At 39.8% G+C, this 18,298-nt stretch overlaps 1 protein-coding gene across 3 annotated transcripts in view; it reads right to left on the bottom strand.

The window, feature by feature from the left end:
• DENND1B (DENN domain containing 1B) overlaps positions 1-18,298 on the bottom strand; it is a 168,206-nt gene that overhangs the window by 91,044 nt on the left and 58,864 nt on the right. For 2 of the 3 annotated variants that reach the window (XM_040610332.1, XM_040610333.1), the window contains exons 4-5: positions 15,476-15,525; positions 5,721-5,840 (exon numbers count right to left, since the gene is read on the bottom strand). In XM_040610332.1, coding sequence (XP_040466266.1) covers positions 5,721-5,840; positions 15,476-15,525 — 170 coding nt within the window. The remainder of the gene's footprint in view (positions 1-5,720; positions 5,841-15,475; positions 15,526-18,298) is intronic. The other variant, XM_040610334.1, reaches the window with a different exon arrangement.

Below are 18,298 nucleotides of genomic sequence, written 5' to 3'. Positions count from 1 at the left end.
CCCCTAAGCGCCACATCTACAACGTCTTTCAATCCCTCCGGGGCGGGGGGTGGCTCCACCACCTCCCTGGGCAGCCTGTTCCAACGCTTGGCAACCCTTTTGGTGAAGAAATGTTTTCTACTACCCAGTCTAAACCTCCCCTGGTGCAACTGGAGGCCGTTTTGTCTTGTCCTGTCGCTTGTTACTTGGGAGAAGAGGCCGACACCTGCCTTGCTACAACCTTCTCTCAGGCAGTTGTAGAGCACGATAAGGTCTCCCCTCAGCCGCCTTTTTCTCCAGACTGACCACCCCAGTTCCCTCAGCTGCTCCTCACGGAACTTGTGCTCCAGCCCCTTCCCCAGCCTCGTTGCCCTTCCCTGGACACGCTCCAGCCCCTCAGTGTCCCTCCTGCAGTGAGGGGCCCAGAACCAAACACAGGATTCCAGGTGCGGCCTCACCAGTGCTGCGTACTGGGGGCCTATCGCTTCCCCAGCCCTGCTGGTCACACTGTCTGGCACAAGCCAGGGTGCCGTTGGGCTTCTTGGCCACCTGGGCACACGGCCGGCTCCTGTGCAGGTGGCTGTTGATCAACAAGCTCAGGTCCTTTTTGGCCAGGCAGCTTTCCAGCCGCCCCTCCCCCAGCCTGTAGCGTTGTGTGGGGCTGTTGTGCCCCAAGTGCAGGACCCAGCACGGGGCCTTGTTGGCTTGCATGGCACTTCTGCGTCTAATAGCTAAAAACCAGAAGCACTACAGGTGAAAGAATCTTCTTAGTTTGTTCTGTTAGCAAATCTTGCAAAATTTAAACTTTGTTTAGCACAGACAACTAGTCTATGTACAGAAAAGTCATCAAGCGCACAAATGTCCATCGACATCTGTTAGGCTAGGTAATATTTTTTTTTAATTCAGTACAGAAATGCATCCTCTGCAAAAAATAGTTTTGAAATGGCTGAATTTAACAAAGGAGACCTGTAATACGTTACTCCTAGCTCAAAATCCTCACATTCATACATACCTTAACAACAGATAAAATCAAAATTAAAATCCATTACTAGACATCATACTTGTATTCATTGAATTATTTATGAGCAATGTATTTCATAATTAATTAGCTATTCTACAAAAATGTCAAAAGGTTATCAATGAAACCCCTTCACAGTAGATAAAACCGAGGAATAACAGGGTTTTCATTTTCAATTTTAATGCATTTAGAAGCCTAAACCTCAAATAAAAATAATTTATGTTCTTAAACTATTAAACCATCATTGGCTTCTTGTTTATTTTTCTCTACTTGTACACATTGTCTTTGCATTCATCATGTCACTATCAATAACAATTTGAGAAACAAACATACAACTTCCAGCAACATACAGCAATGTCTCCAAAGTTGCCACAAAACTTTTCCCCCATAATAAAGAAAAATACTAAAACACATGCAATATTTTTTTAATACATATCTATTCCCTGATTGAGAATACAGTGGTCTTTATTTAGAAGTACAGCCACTGCCTGTCACAAAAGCAAAAACCCAAGATATTTCATGGTTAATTAAAAACGTACTTAGCATTTTCTTTTAATCCAAATGAGCCACAAGGCAGGAGCTCAGACTTTTATTCAAAGTCACTCAAAACCCTTGTTGCTGTAAGTAGACTTCCACCTCACTGGTGCCTCTACTATAGCTCTGATAAAACTTTTACATTCATGAGTCAAAGGTTAAATAAAGGAGAGGAAATGTTTTCTGTCAAATAGTCAGGTAACCACTAACAGTCCTGAACTATCAGCAGGAATCTAACTTCTAGTAATCAAATAAAACTAAGGAAACTGCCTTTCCGTAGCTAAATGTCTAATGTCTAGGGGCTACTTTTCTGTCTGGAAAATTGACACAAAATGTGTAAAATTGAAACATTCTGCTTCTAAGGGATTTGCCTAAAGGAAGAGAGAGAAAGCTTCAAGCACTTCAAGCATGGTCTGAACTGAAGAACTACAAAGGCTTACCACATAAACCTGTCCTCCTTATTAGAGCATTTCATTTGGAAACATAGGTGACAATTTTACAGTCATAAAATTAATGAAATCTAAGACTGAGCACTTTAATGATGCATTTTGCGTTCCTATGGATACATAAGGTCACTCTCGGAGTCCACCAACAGTTTCAAGACTTTTAACAAAACAAATTTCAGTCAAATTATTTGCACTTTCTACTAAAATCGTTCAGGTAATTCAAACACAATTGCACGTAAACCCAAGTATTATTCCTACTGCAAACAGCAGTGATATTTAGAAACAGTACCCAGAAGAATTAAGTCTCCTCCTATTATTCAAAAGAGAACACTGAAATTTCTACTGTGCCACTTCACAACTGGCAAAATTATTTCAATTAAAACATAAAAAGTAAAACTAGAAGAAAAGATACAGTATAGTATATGAGCACAACAAGGTATGTTACTCTCGTATGTTATTCCTGTTGTGGTACCCCTTGTTTTTACAGGGCTGCATTCGCTCAGCAGTCTGTGGACAGAGAGAAGGTGACCCAGCAGGAGTCACACCGACAGCTTCACAAAGCAGCCACGCAGTTTAAAGCAAAAAAAACCAACAAACCAAAACAAAACTTGGCAAAGGAATCACACAAAACTTCTGGAGAATAACCCAAGAAGCATCCTCTTATGGGTTTGCACTTACTGGCACTTTGAATTTGGCAACTGCAGTCCAGCCCTGCGTGATCGTTTCAGACAATATTGTGTCACAATTATGTTCTTCTAACAAAAATGCCCGAGACAGCTACCTTAGGGGATTTTTACTTCACTGTATAAATACACAGAGAACTTGAACAAAACATTCTGATTTGGGAGAAAATTCTGTTTACACAATTCACACACACGTGTTTCTAAAACATAAGAAAACCCATAAAACTTAAGCTAGAGTTTTAGATGTGGATTTTCTGTTTCAAACTATCCAGTTTAAAGCAGGACCATGTGGCTGAAAATTCAGAGATGATTTCCTTTAATTAGTGTTTCAGATGAAGAACAAATCATAGAGAGAAGTCCCATAAATCAAGCAGCTTTAGATTGCTGGTGTAAAACCTGAGGACAAGCAGCCTTTCTTCAGTTTTCAGTTCAGAACGCCATTCAGCAGCTCAAGCCCTGGCTCCTAGCAGCCCTGGCACGGGTTAACGCCTGGCCTGGTACCATTCACACGGGACATCCACAAGAGAAAAGCTGTGTCCTGTTCCCCACTCGTCAGCCTATCCAAATGTCTATAGTATTTCCTTCTCATCACTTTGACTGGTTTGTTCCTGCTCTTCTTTTCGGAGATTTTTACTTAGATTTTAGTTATTTATGACCATTTCATTTAGTAAATTTTTCAGTATTTTACTACCTCTAGTTGTCTTTGTTAAAGCCCAAGTCAGCAATCTTAATATCTTCCTCTTGTTTGAGGCAATATACATGTATGTGCATATGCAGATGTAAATAGTTAGACACGGTATTTATATAGACCTGCATTTGTGTGTTTATATAAAAGTCTATGACTATTGTGTCAGACAAGTAGTTTGAACTGCTCACACAGCAGAGTAATTACATTCACACACTGAATACAAATGTATGTTATTTTGATATATGGAAGAGAACAAGTGTGAACATGCATACACACTCTTCGTATATAAAGACAGCCTTAATTTATTAAGATTTCTTTGATTTTGGTTAATTTAAGATCAGCAAGCATGTACAAAGGAAAGCCACATAAAATGCCAAAAGAAATCTGCTACTGCATCCCTTTCACTTGGCCACTTCTAATGGATCTTGGATGCAGAGCAGAAACCAGACTGGATACTAGAAGACATCAGATGGAAATACTGATGCATTATTTCTGTCTGAGCACAACACACAAATTGGAGAGAAATGGACTACCAAGCTAGAAGTACAATGCTGTGAAGCTGGTGCTGTTATGCATTCAGCTATGCGTTGTAAATTTGAAATTGTCACAATAAAAGCAATGAAGGCAATGCTTTGATTACAGTTCGCTGAAAAATTATAGCTTGCCACTTTTCATTTTCCTTGTTATTTCTACCAAGTAACAGACCGTTGACTAATCTTTAGCTGATGTATGTCTGTGGAAAAATAAAACATAAATGCCCAAGTTTACCCCAGCTAGAGAATTTCCATCCTTTGCTTTGTAGCACTACAAATAGTATTTAAATGTGCATACCTGAGCTTGCGTAACTGATTAAACACTTGTTATTACAGCATTAGAAGCCAGCCAGACAATGTTAGGAGTACAAGTAAAAAATTTTGTTACTCACTTGATGGGGGAATAAAAGGTTAATTCAGATAAAGAGCTAAAAGCATGCACATACATTCTCACTCCGGGCCTCAACAAGGTATACTAACAAAAGGTATCACAGAGAAACGGGTTAAACATTATACACTCCCAAATCCTACAAACCGAATCTTTCTGCAGTATTATTAAAGTAGTATCGTCAGGATCACAGAAAGTAAATTAATTCCCAGAATATAGTCTTTTCCTTTTGTTATTTTCATTATATGGCCATAGTTATTATTTTATGCAATATTTAGAGCAAATACTTATTATTAAAATTACTTGACCAAAAATGTCCAGTGTATTGGCTTTCAACATTAAGTTTAGAATCTGTTTAAAAGCTCACAAAAATCTTCATGGGATATCTCCAGTAATTTTAAGCACTGCTCTGTAAGTTTCTGTATTATCTGGGGTTTTTTTGCCCCTGCACACGGTCTATTACTGACATTCTCATACAAGTTGATGTTGGGTTTGTCTCCCTAACTCACGTGGTCTATCCTAAGGACACCTTCTGCGACTGCCCGATTTCCATGTTGTTCAAATACCGGATAATCTGCTTTTCTTCACAAGCTTCCTAGCTTACTCTCCAGCATTATCCACGTTGCCCCTCTGCCGCCAGTGGGTTTGGCTCTTTGGCAGCACGTGGCGCCTCCTTCACCTTGTGTTCGGGGATTCTCACTTTGAAGGTAATTACACTTCACTTCAGTCCTGTTGTTCTCATGTGTTGCCGAACTGGAAGTTCTCATTTCCTCTGTGGGCATCAGAGGCTGCTAGGCTCTTAAGTGAAGTTGCAAATTTGCCTTTTAATTAAAGCACACTGGCTTTGAATTAATTTAATTGAAAGGGGGTTAGGACAGCTAAACAAGTCTTTTTTTTTTCATTACCAAAACAATTCTCTTACAGGAGAAGAAAGAAAAAGCAGAGGGAGAAACAAAGTATTTCACTGGGGTCAACTTCGTAATCACCAATATCTCTTCTGCAATCAAGCAGCATGCTCTTTATTGAGAATTATCTGGCTCTAAGCGTTTCTTAGATTAAATACGGTCTGGCTAAATAAACATGGAAGATACATCCAAAAATCATATTTCCAAGGACAGGAATACATAATAGTGCACTTTATTGTTAAATTGACTGGATTCTTGACAAAGATCTCATTAAAAAGTAAAAATACATAACATTCAAAGCCTCTAAAGCTGCAGCATATTGTATTCTGCTTTTAAGCAAAGATTTCATGTTATTTAAATAGAATTATTTAGCCTCACACAAGGATATCATCACATAGGGCTTGGGTTCATTTTTGAAATGAAATCAGTGTTAACACTTGTAGAAAAATTATATCCTGATAGATAAATAAAACACATTAGCAGATACTTTTTCGTGTATTTTTCTTACATTCACTCCCTGACTCAACTTTACTTGGGCTGACTTACCTTAGAATACAGAGGCAGACCCTGCCTCCTGTCGTCAAACGGCAAAATCCAAACCTTTGCTTACTTTCAATGTCGGTGAGCACAAAGGTAAAATGCTGTCCTACTTGGTTTTGGGACCCCCTGAAAAATTAGATACAGAGCATAAAACCACTAAATCACATCAAACGCGAGCATTTAAGTTGTTGGTCTCAAGCCTCACTACCCCTCCCTCCCTCCCCAGCACCCAGGTGCCCCCTGCCCCCCGCCCCGTCTCATCAGCACAGAGGAGCCCAGGTCCCTCGGTGTGTCACACAGCTCGGGCCGCAACAGGCACAGTGGCACGGTGTGGCACACAGCCCCTCACTACGTAAGGCCCAGGCAGAGCCAGCACAAGCCTGCCACAGCCTGTCGGCTTTGAGGACACCTCAACAGTGGAAAACGGTACCCAGAAACAAGGTTTACAATTCTACAAATAATTAATTAAACCAGCATCCTACAGTCCTGGTTTAAGGCATCCATTAGAAAACTGACTTCTTTTTTGCACCTTTTTTTTTTTTTCCTTTTTCTTTTTCCCTTCAGAATAGCTCCCTTGGTTAAACCTGTAGCCTTCCTATGCACCCACACATCTTCCTCCTATTTTTTTGCACTACACGTTGCCCAACAAAGAACTTGTTGCTAAATTCATTTCCCAGTGCAAAAAAAAAAATATGCAAAAACCAGTAAATAATCAAGAACTAACAGCATAAGAGCTAAAACAATAGTATCTTCAAGACTATATCAAAACATGCACCGACTCGAGCCTTACTCTGCCTTGAAAGTTGACACAAAATTTCCCTGCCTGATGCTCCAGCTCCTTTTACCCCCAAGCTCTGCCCTGCCAGCATTCCCTCAGCAGCGCAGCCCAACACATTTTGTTCTCGGTCTCTGCCTCCCGCTCCAGTGTCACCTCTGACTCCTCATACTTGTCTCCAGGTCCCAGTACCAAGCTCCATTCCTGGCCTCTCCACTTTCTGCTTGACAGTATGAACCTTTTCCCAATTTCTTTTTAAGAAGAAATGGCATCTTCACTGCCATGACATGTCTCTTATCTCCTTCATGGTCTCAAGCCAGGCACCTTTCTCTCCTGGGCCATCTGTCAGCATCAGACAAGAGATCACTGAGAACATGGGACAGACCTGCTTTTCAGTGTGGCCAAACTTCAGTGATCTTCACAGAAATGTTCTAAAACGCTTACATTGAATGCATTTTGCAATCAAACGACTGTATCTGAAGTTCACTCACAGAAACACATATTGCACTTTTCCAAAATCTCCCAAAGAAAAGCAGCTTTAGGTAAGCTTGGCTTTTTCAGCCAGGAGAGGTAATGTGTAGCACAGAATGCAGCACAGAGTGGTTTGGGTTGGAAGTGATCTTTAAAGATTTAATTAAAGCCAAATGAAAGCAAAGTTATAATGGGGAACACATGGAGATTTGCAAACATAAAATGCAGCATTTCTCCCTGTAATTCTATTGTCTGCTGTTCTTTTTCCACTCTTCCATGATCTTCTACAGCAGAATACCTAAGCACCTGCTAGTAAGCACTATGATCAGCATGTGTCATGTGTGGTTCGATCTTAGATGCCAAGCTGAAAATGAATTCCTAGAGAAGCTGAAAACCATCACAGATATCAATCTTCCAATCTAAGAGCACAAAATATATTTTTAATTTATCCCCTGCAATATGTTTGGGGGTTTTATTATTGTGGCTTTTTTGTTTGTGTTTTGTTTTTAAACCTCCACCAAAAAAAAACCCCAAAATTTTCCCCTAGGAAAGAAGAAAGCAGCAGAGGATCAAAGAGCGAGAGAAGTTACAACGTACAAATTTATGTTACAATGCTTAACGTGAGCATGACAACAGCTTAAAGATTAGCTAAGTGATACCACTACCCAGACCGTAGTGCCCCCACTCATTTCAGTTTGGTCTAGTCCCTCGTGAACATACAGTGACCAGCCTGAAACAGAAGGCTGTGCTGAGCATGTATGACACTACAAGACACATTTAATCCAATATAATCCCTGGAAACCCACGCTAATTAATGGCCTATTTTTTTGGTCAGGTAATTAAACTCAAATGACTAAAACAAGCATTCTCCTCACTTGTCTTCGATAGACTGGAACAACTTGGTGTGCTCTTTAAACACAGTAAACACTCAGTGGCTTTCACTTGGTCCTTCATTTTTCAGGTTCTGTATAGCGAGCACAGTGCCTGTGCATTACACCCCATACAACACAGAGCTATCAATAACACAGGGTTATTGCTCCCCTGCCAACGATGCAATTTGCTATCTCATGTCTCTGCATTTTCCACTTTATTCCTGACACCAGACTGCCACCGAAACCTGCAGTATGGTTTCAGTAGCACACACACTGCCCAGGGGCTTACACAACAGTTCAGCAGGAGCTGGGCAGCCAGCAGCACTGATAATGCACCACACAGCGATCTCCGCTGCCTCCTGCTCCCACCCCCTCCCTGCTCTGCTGCATCCCACCATCAGGTGTGGAGTTTTCCACAGCCACAACCAGCTTTTTCTTATGTCACAGAACCCCTGGCACAGTTCTGTAGTCGGGTGCCTATCCACCCATCTACCATTGGTCAAGACCCATAGAGATCATTGATAATTCACAAGCAATTGTTAATACACGCTCATCTATGCAGGCGTTGTTTTTAATGTATGGTGTACATGTATGTCAAGCAAATGGTAACTCTATTACTGCTTGACAACAATTCCTTAGCCCCGAAAAACTCGTATCAGCAAGGATCTCTTGCTTTCAGGTACTTGCCTCTTCCCTTCCCAAAACCTGAAGACGACAGAGGAAAACAACCAGTATTGCAATTAAAGCATACGTAAAAATGTCACGACACAGGACCACTTTAAAACATGAGATTTAAATTCTGATATTCCTTATTAAAAATAGCCCAGTCAAGTTACGAGTTCACCAATTCCAACACCATCTCACCGCCTCCAACTCCATGTCTTCCTTTTGCTTCTTTAAGAAAGACAAATCCATGTTTCAACAGTCAATGTAAAAGTGGCCCAGCTTGAAAACTGCTTCCCACACAGTTTAGAAGGAGGTGTAAGCAGCATGTTGCAGATTTTCAAACTGAGAAAAACTCCAAGGTTAATACTGAGCCTCCACAAAGAACCCAGAAGTTTACATTTGGTCCCAGCTGCTTCAAAGGAACAGCTAATAGCAGCCAGCGGCCACCCATCTGGACCGCGTTTTGCGATCAGTTTAAAATACTGAGTTAATCCTGGATTTCTAATTTGAGAACTCCACTTAAGATCCGAGGGCAGCAAGGATGTCAGGTTTTTTACTCCTCTTCAACAGAATTAACACTGACTATACATAAGCCTTACAGAAACAAATTATGATTGGGGATTTGTATGCATTGATAGATAACCACCATGTATAAACCAGGCCCGTAAAACATTTAAGAAGTGGTAGCACTACAATTTTAAGATATATATTGCATATAGCTAGCATTTGTCCATGAGGGTATGTGACGCGGGGTTCATGCCTCTGTTTCACTGCAGCCCATTCAGGTTGTTCAGAAGTCAACTCTCACCTCCAGAGGCAGGTAGCAGCTCCGGGCACTGCTACTGAACCACCACAAATGACGCCTCTCAAAGTTCTCCTTAATGTGAAAATCAACACAGGTAAAACGTAATTATGTACCAGCGTTCCCTACACAAAATGTTACCTAGACTTTCTATCGGAGTGCAGGATCAACTGGCTGAGCTTCAAAAAATGTCTGCAAAATGTTGGCCGAGCTGGCTGCTTGAAGAGAGCACGATCCACTCACCTGTGTGGGGAGAGCAGGCACAAGGTGTTCCCAGCCTTCACTGACCTTCTCACTCACTCCTCTGCCTCGCTCGTGACTTACTTTCAACTCTTGCCCTGCGTGCTTACTTTTAATCGTAGTTTAACAATAATAAATCACTAATAGCAAAGAATGTACGTAAATACTTAACCCTGCAGACTACAATGGGCTCTTTCAAGGTTATTACAGTTCACTGTAGAATAAAAGTAGTTTTTAAAATTTTCTAAGTACATATCTACACAATGCAGAAAAGGCTCTTTGGGTATGCAGTAGGTAAAGAGTCATTTTAAAGATTTTTGTTTACACTGTAGTCATTGTTCAGGACTCATTTTAAGGCTGCCTTGAGAAAACTAATTAAGGCAGGAATTAAATCTCTTCTTCAAACCAAAACCAGCATGTCTAATTATGGAATTTATCCCTTGTTCTCAGTAAGAATTGCTCTTCTTCCAAGTTAATCTGTTTAGGATACAGAAGATGTTTGAAATTATTTTTTTCTTCTCCAAATTTTAGACATCTTTAAAGGGTTTTGAATTTCAGATTTTTCAGATTCAGATTCAGAAAAAATTCATTTTTTCAGTGAGTTCCAGAAAATTATTATGCATGGGAATACAGATTTTGATGACTTATTTTTAGAAGAAAACAATGTTACTGGGTATTGTTAATTACAAGGTGTCATGTACACATCCTTGACCAATGTAACTGAAGTACACAGTTCTGATGAAAGCTTTGGTGGCTGCTACCTAAACTTGAAAATTTCAAATGTATTTCATCTCCCAGTCTGACGCTGAGAATCAAACCCCGCCAGTCATTCAACCTAATTCTCCCCTGATCAGAGAATAGATTAGAAACCATTTCAAGGAGAAATTTGAAAACCAGATATTAGGGTAGTGGTACAAGCCGATGCAGAGACTGGGGAGACAGTCACCCTAGGTTGGGCCATCTCCTTCAACTAATTGCTATCCCCAAAACTCAGCTTCAGGAACTATTTTTCTCCATTTCCAAACCCACTCCATGATCCATGAGCCCACAGCTCAGGCTCCCTGTGTGAAGGGCTCCTCTGCTCCAACTGAGCTGACCTGAGATCTGCTTCTCATAAACCCCAGGAAGAAACACCAGAAAGAACATCTTTATACATCAGAAAGAAAAGGAACAGGAAGAAAACTGCGTAAGATAAAAAAACATACAAAGCTACCACCAAGTAAGAAAATCCCCACAAATAAAAAGGACAGTCAACTTATAACTGGGGTTATGTCTTCAAACACTAGAAGCATTAAAAGACACCACACTACTAGTTAGCACCACACTACTAGTTAGTAAAGAGCCTCACTGGGTGCATTCCAGTTGCAAGAGCAGCCTGCTCTGGCCAGGGGCCCTGGCCATCGTACCTGCCCAGGGTCTATCAGAGGTCCCTCGGTGTGCCCAGGTCTCCTCTCAGATGGGTCCACTTCTGCACACACACGGCATCCACACAACCCGCGCTCAAAACGAACAGTTACACTCTTCCACAGTGCACGCCGTGACCTTCCTGACAAAGACTTCTCTCTTACACATACGTACCATGATACAACGAGGGAAAGGATGGAAAGAACTCAGCTGTCTAAAACTGCTGCTGTGCATTTCAGTTCACAACCTATTCCGCAAACTGACTGGAATGACTGAAGCATGCAGGAAATGCTATAATTTGTTTATCTTCTCCTGTACAGCTTAAATATGTTCTCAATTATTTACTTTTCGTTCTTAACTATTTACCTCGAAGGCAAAAATATTGGTGTATGGTATAATTGCCTTTCACAAGAGTTGGGTTCACAAACCCAACGATCTCTACAGCCACTGTTTCGCGTTTGTCTTTATTATAACTGTGTTTCTGCACACAGATTTTTACCAGAAATACCAACAAACCCCACATTAGCCAGGAACGGGAGATGGAAGGTGATGTCATTCCTGCCATCGTTACTCATTGACCCTAACAGATTATGAGCTAAATAATATGCACGGTAATTTCCAAACTTGAGCAATATTCTACTGCTAACGAGAAATCTTCTACAGCAGCAGAAACACTTCTTACGCTCAAAAATATAACATTTCCCTGCAATCTGGTGGGTGCTGTAGGGGAAATTAATGAGGTACACATCATTGTCTCCATGCTGATCCTACACAGGCATTTTCCAAAGTGTCTTAGCTAGAAAGGCACGCGTGTTACACATTCAGCAGAAGAAATGCATTCTGAAAGGGGAAAGACAGAGAAAAGGAAGGAGAGAGGGGAAATATTTATGGCAGAGACAAATGACAGAGATTCAAAGCATAGATAAGATTGAGGGGTCAAGCAATGACATAGTGCAACTTCAGACTGAATTTGTAATGGGCCCAAAAGGAACAAGAGGAGAAGCTGCATGCTCACTAATCGCCATCCAGCTAAGTAACTGATGGATGTAGAGATCGAGGTGCAGGCTCTCTGCAAAGGTCCAAGTTTTGGGTTAAGAGTGAAAATACGCAACACTGCTGGAGAAAGAAAAATGAAGAAAACCATGCAGAATTTGTGTAAAGGATTCAAGGCACAAAAGAGAGAACGTAGCGCTTTTTCTGATGTATTAATATTAGCTTAGCAAACATTAAAAGGAAATTAAGATCTTGATGTTCTCAAATGTTAAAACCTCCTATTCTGTATGAAAAGAAATGGAGAAAGGAATTCTGTTGCAGAGAAAAGGGAACTTAGTCATAAATACCTACAAGTAAACCATTAGAATGTTATACAATTGTGCCATTTATGAAGCCTAAAATAATTTATTCATACAAAAAAAAAAGAGACAGGTTTTTGGAGAAAACACTCAAGAACTTCTATGACACAATTCATTTCTTAACCCCTTCAAAATAAAATGTAAGCCATAACCAGCAGTAATGAAATTATGTGCTTACTTTCAATAAAAAAATTTATATAAAACTTAAAGTCATGGTCAAAACATTACACCATTGTGCCTTTTTTGGCTTGACTTCCAGTTTAAATTTAATGGGAGTTACCTCTAGATTTTTAATCACCATTCACAGCATGTACTTTCGATAATTAGAACGAGTAGTGTACAGTTATTTATAACATCTGCATATAAGATAAAGTAAGTACATCTGGTGAGATGATGTAAGCATCAAACAGTGAGAACTAAATCTGGATCTCTGTCTACAATCACTGCCATACAGTGAATAAAGCAAATTAAAATATGTGTTCTCATTTCATTCACTTTTCAAATCATTCTCCAATACATTTGGAAGAAAACAGGTGATAATGAACTTAGCACTCTGCTTTAATGGTGCTTTAACTTTCCCACTCCCATAATCTGAATAATATAGATTACCTATTTTAATGAGTTTTATTTAGGTAATTAGCAGAAATGACACTCCATTGCCTTCAGCTGCTGTATAGTAAGAACCCAGAAGCAATCTATGGAACAGTCACATTTTTTGTTCTAGGTACCTTGATCAGCAGCATCAGCGGAAATTTCGTTGGTAATTTCTAGCTCTTACTAGGACCAGATATTGCTTGAAGTGGTTTACCTGTATATAACACAGGCTGAGAAACTACACTCTCTAAAGTACAATGTGCTCAATCAATGAAACAGATACTTTGTGCTTCACTTCAATCAAAGTTTTCTGTACCGAAATAAACATTGAAACTGCCCGTAAAACACCTGGGGGTATTAGACGTACAGTCTATTATGAATCTGTACACAAGAAAAAAATATTATTATTTTTTTCCCCCACCAGACAAGTGAAAAGCACATTTATGGCTAGATGAAAACTAAAATTCTTGTCACATTTCAAATGTCCATTGGAAAAAAGCCATATAAAAAGGAGCTATAGCACTGTTTTTCCTCAATTTTTTATAAGTCCAAATTTCAAAATAAAAAGTAAAACTGAGAAAGCAGAAGACCACTAGTTTTCTCAAAAAAAAAAAAAAAAAGGAAAAAAAAAAGTAGTAATGTATGTCTACATTACAGAAAATGCTTGAACGGAATAGTGAACGGTAAAAACACCACACAGCCAGCAAGTTGTTCATACAAATAGCTCGCCAGTCGCCCGCTTTCTTTAATGAGCTTCCAGTATTTCTGTCCTTTTCCCCCACAATAGCTCTGCCCCTCCCCCTCGTCCATGCTCTTTCATACTCTCGTGATCCCGCACTGCCTTTGGTTCTCCCACAAACCTCCTAAAACTCAGCTCCCAGCTGCGCTAGAAGCCACAAGCGCGGTGGCCGGTTGTGGAGATCTCACAGCGCTGCCCCAGCAGGCAGCAGGCCAGGCCAAACACAGCCGGCTTGTTCCCCTCCCCAGTATATGGCAGCTTCCAAGGACCGCTCCTCCTTCTGTTCAACTGCCAATTTTTATGAAATTTTTAGAAATCCTGCACCTTTGAGAGCACTGCTTTACAGTCGAGTATGAGGCCAAGAGTCAAAAACTGTGTCTGCGGAGGGAGCATGGGCGGGTATTAACAGACAAACAATAAACATTACATAACTTTGTCTTTTTTTCTTTTTTCTTTTCCTTCTCTCAGATACTCAGCTAAAAAACATAGCTAGCTATGCTATAAATTTATGTTTTCCCAACACCGTATTGATTAAGCTTATCCATCTCATATGAGCAACTGTCTTCTGAATGGTTCAACAGAAATAGTTAACGCAAGACGAGTTATCTGAAGATAATTATTTGCTGCCACTGATTATCTTCTTGCCACTGGATGGCAGCAACAGAACCTCACCTTTTTCTGTTATCCTCAAATTTTATTTCCATTATTCATCTTCATTACCAATTTTAAACAGAATTCTGTACATATCTTAAGCACATTAAAGACTTTAATGCTTTAAAGCCAACGCTGACAACTGTATTAGTTAAGTCATTAAAACAGCTTAATGGACAGTGAGCTTAACCAGTTCAAAACCCAAACAACTTAATTAAATTCAACTATAAAAGACTAAATGAATGTAGTTTATTTCAGGGAAGTTGTGTTTATGAAGATTTTATTTTGCCAGTGTGTTTTTCCTGCAAAGCCTCTCTTCTTTCCTCTACACACAAACCATCTTTTAGTCCACTGAGAGCAGCTCCTTGCATCTGATAGATGCTCCTCATCTTTGAGACTCCATCTACAACTGACGCCTATGTTGTTCTGAATCCAGCTCAGCCTGCATGCTACCTGGGTGTATCTTTCATGAATTATGCAAATTAAACTTCTAATTCAATCTTTGCTGATTAGTACAGTATGAGTTTTCCAAAAGGAGCATAATTTATTAAATTAATTGCCATAAATCATTTTGACAAGCTTAAATAAATATTTTAATTATAAAAATGTTATATATGAACAATTTATATGACTGGCAGCATTACATGGAAGCGACACCACCAGAAAGGTAAGAGCTAATTAATTATAAATAATGGTCCCGATTTTTCTCTGAGAAAAATCAATTGCATATTCAGTTACTTCCACGCAATTAAAGTCTTCATTTCTTTGAACTCAAACAACATGTTTTTCAGTACTGCTGGGTGAGTTTTTACATCCTGGTGCAACATAAGTTTTCCGTTTGTTTTTTTGCTTGGTTGTTTTTTTACGATGCTCGCCATTTGAAGGAAACTGTTATTTCCTTATATTTACACAGATGATGCTTACAGTTATAATGGACAAACTGGGAGCTGGAATGTAGCTCCACCTTGGAAAAGATATCCCTATATCATTGTAAATGTTGCATCTTACTGTGGTACTTTCCTACTAGTGATTTCATAGTTCCTTTAGAAACAAAGGATGTGGTGTTCTTCTCATCTGCAGGTGCAAGTTTAGGAAGTGCAGTATGTTTTCCTTTTCTTTGTATCTTCCCTTTCACAGAAAATTATATTTAGCCTAACTGCAATATTTTTAAATACACGATAACTGTACCACATACCTTTCAATGTCAAAAGGAAAGCAGAACTTCGGAACGCTGTTCAGCACTTCCTGTAAATACAAGTCAAAGAAATAAAGTTAGGATTTTTTTAAAAGGATTTTGAAAGGCTTTCAGGGCAGTTGTTAACAACTACCGTACAGCTTGCTTTTAAAAAATATCTAAAAATACTCATAACAAATAATAAGTTGAAGGAATATATGATTGCAGAAGATACAGCACACGTTCCTGGACTGAAATAATTGATTATTAAAAAGGAATTAAGTTTGTGCTTTGGCAGATTGCAAAGACAATGCCATAGAAGCCCCAGGAGGCAAAGGCCTGGCCTGAAGGGTATTAACACCCTTCACATCCCCGCTGGGATTCCCTTCAACAAGGCCATATGGATTTTACAAGAAGCACCACACCATATGGGTAAGCCACGTCTGCTGCTACTTGTACCACAGACTAGCCACAGGGACTTCTGACAGATCCTGGCTCAAAAATACAAATGTTGTTTCAATTAAAATGCAGGCAGAGAAAAGGGAATGAAGTTGGCAGCAGAATGGATTACAGAGAGGTATAACAACTCTATACATGTTCCATAGTCAAATGCTGAAAATTATGGAAATCGTCTGCTGGTCCAAAGGAGAAATTTATATGATTAACCCTTCGGGTTTCACAAGCAAGACTTGCTATTAATAAAGGGAAGGGGGTGGGGGGAATCCACCAGATCTACATTCATACCATAATATGAAAGGATAATGTCACTCTTTTTTGCAGAATTTTATTTAAGAAGCTGTTCAGTGGCAAATTAAATGTGTTAATTAAAATATAAAAATGCTCTCAAACAAGTCAACATTTTTCTTTCAAAAAAATAAAAGTTAATTACCAGATCAGTTAGCAGCAAATATTAAACAATGACTTTACAAGATCCCAGAAAAACAAGTTTTATTTCCTTGCTCCCAAATGGGAAAACGAACCCTCCCCGAAATGCTCAAGCTAAGAAGAAGCAGTCAACGTCAACGTCGTTGGCCAAAGCTACAGGATTCCCTTTTTGTAGCAGACCAACAGACATCTCATACTGCTGAACACACCAGTTATCCGCAAGGTGTGCACTTTCAGAAAAATGCACATTAACTGCAAATTTCCAGAGCTGCACATGGGGGTTTAGGAACTTGACCTAAGATGTTAGCGCTCTCCAGCCTGAATTCTGTTTATTGCATGTTGAACAGTCAACTCCCATTAGGGGAAATTATGTATTTAAATTCCTACACACCACAATGATTATTTACTTCAAACATTTGTCTGGCTCAGCGGATAGCGTAAAACATGAAGAACCCATGCAAGTTAATCAGCAAGGGGATGAACAGTCCAGAAAAAAGATGCCTCTGAGTACTGGATGCATGTATTAGTTGCAACGTTTTAAAGGTATATGATGTGCCCCAGTAAACCATCGTGCAGGAGAAAATGGAAAAGTCAATTTTTCCAGAATTTCTAAGTCATACAAGAGAGTTCAAGAAATCTTTTGGACTTTCACTTTGTCAGCACAGATAAAGAAGGGTATGAAAGTCACATGTTGTGTTTTGGGAAAAGTTATTAACTTAATTATGAATAGCAGTACATATAACATTCTCTAAGAGAAACTGCACAAGCGCCACCCTGCCTGCTGTGAGTGGCCACTGCAGAACAGTGAGGAGCAAAATGCAAACAGGGCAGGTAAACATTTGAATTTCTGTAGGCAGGAAACAAGCATACACGGTGCTGGGAGCAGTAATAACAAACTCTTAACAAAAGCAAGCAAGCAGAACAGGCTAATCAAAACTTTTAACTCGGAAATTTCCTAAACACTTCCAAACAGTCCCTTCACTTCAGGCTCATAAAGCTTGTTTTTTCCTCTTCCAAAGAAAGTATTCTATACTCTACTTAAATTCTCTTTCCAAATCTGCACCTATCTTCACGCTGTAAGAAGTCATTTTCTCCTCGCTACCAAGGATTTTAATTGCTGCCTGGTGAGCTTAGCACCAACTCAGAATTTGGTATGGAAATGTATTCATTTATGTTCCCCATTGTATTCTCTCAGAATAAATTATCACACAAGAAAAGGAAAACAAAAACAAAATGAAAAAACCAAAGGTATTAGCTCAATATTTTGACTAAATAACCTGAAAATTATGGGTCTGTTTTGCAGCATTTTCCAGGCTGAGCGGCAGGACAGCGTCCCCCAGACCCACCCCGTCCCCCCCAGCCAGCACACGTGCACGTAACTTCTGCAGAGCAGCCTCGCTCGCTTCCCAACTGGCAGGAGCATCCCTCGGGGGACAAGTCTTTAAACCTCCGCACTCTTTAAAATTCAACCAGCCAGCAGGTCTATAGACTGGTGTATAAACAGTATAGACAAAAAAAAAAAATCCTCTCTCAGCTTATGTCAGTGACAAAGCAGCTCAGCAGTTGACTGCTGCTCCCCTGACAGCATAAGCTGGGTTTACACAGATCAATAGATGGAAGTCCTACCTAGCTTCCAGGGCTCAGTTTTCTCCCTTAATTACAGGTACTATTCAGATTTTTTAAATGGAGGAAAATAATACGCCCTCAGGATGCTCCTAGACAAATTTCAAATGCAAATGACATTATATGCACATTCACGGTCACTATTCATGTACAACTGCAGTTGATACTTTTAGTAACCTCTCTATGAATAAACTTTGAGCTCTGCCTCCTAATGGGTCATCATTTTCAAGGATCCGTAACTCCACCAGGACCTCTTCTCGAGGCAACATACACACTCTCAGAAAAAGAGTAACTTATTTAGTGTAATTTATTTTGTACCTTCATAAAAGCATGCCT

This window comes from Falco naumanni, chromosome 11 (assembly GCF_017639655.2).
Source record: "Falco naumanni isolate bFalNau1 chromosome 11, bFalNau1.pat, whole genome shotgun sequence".
Lineage (NCBI taxonomy): Eukaryota > Metazoa > Chordata > Aves > Falconiformes > Falconidae > Falco > Falco naumanni.
The sequence above is the reverse complement of the archived record's forward strand: the minus strand, read 5'-3'. Positions and strand labels throughout refer to the sequence as shown.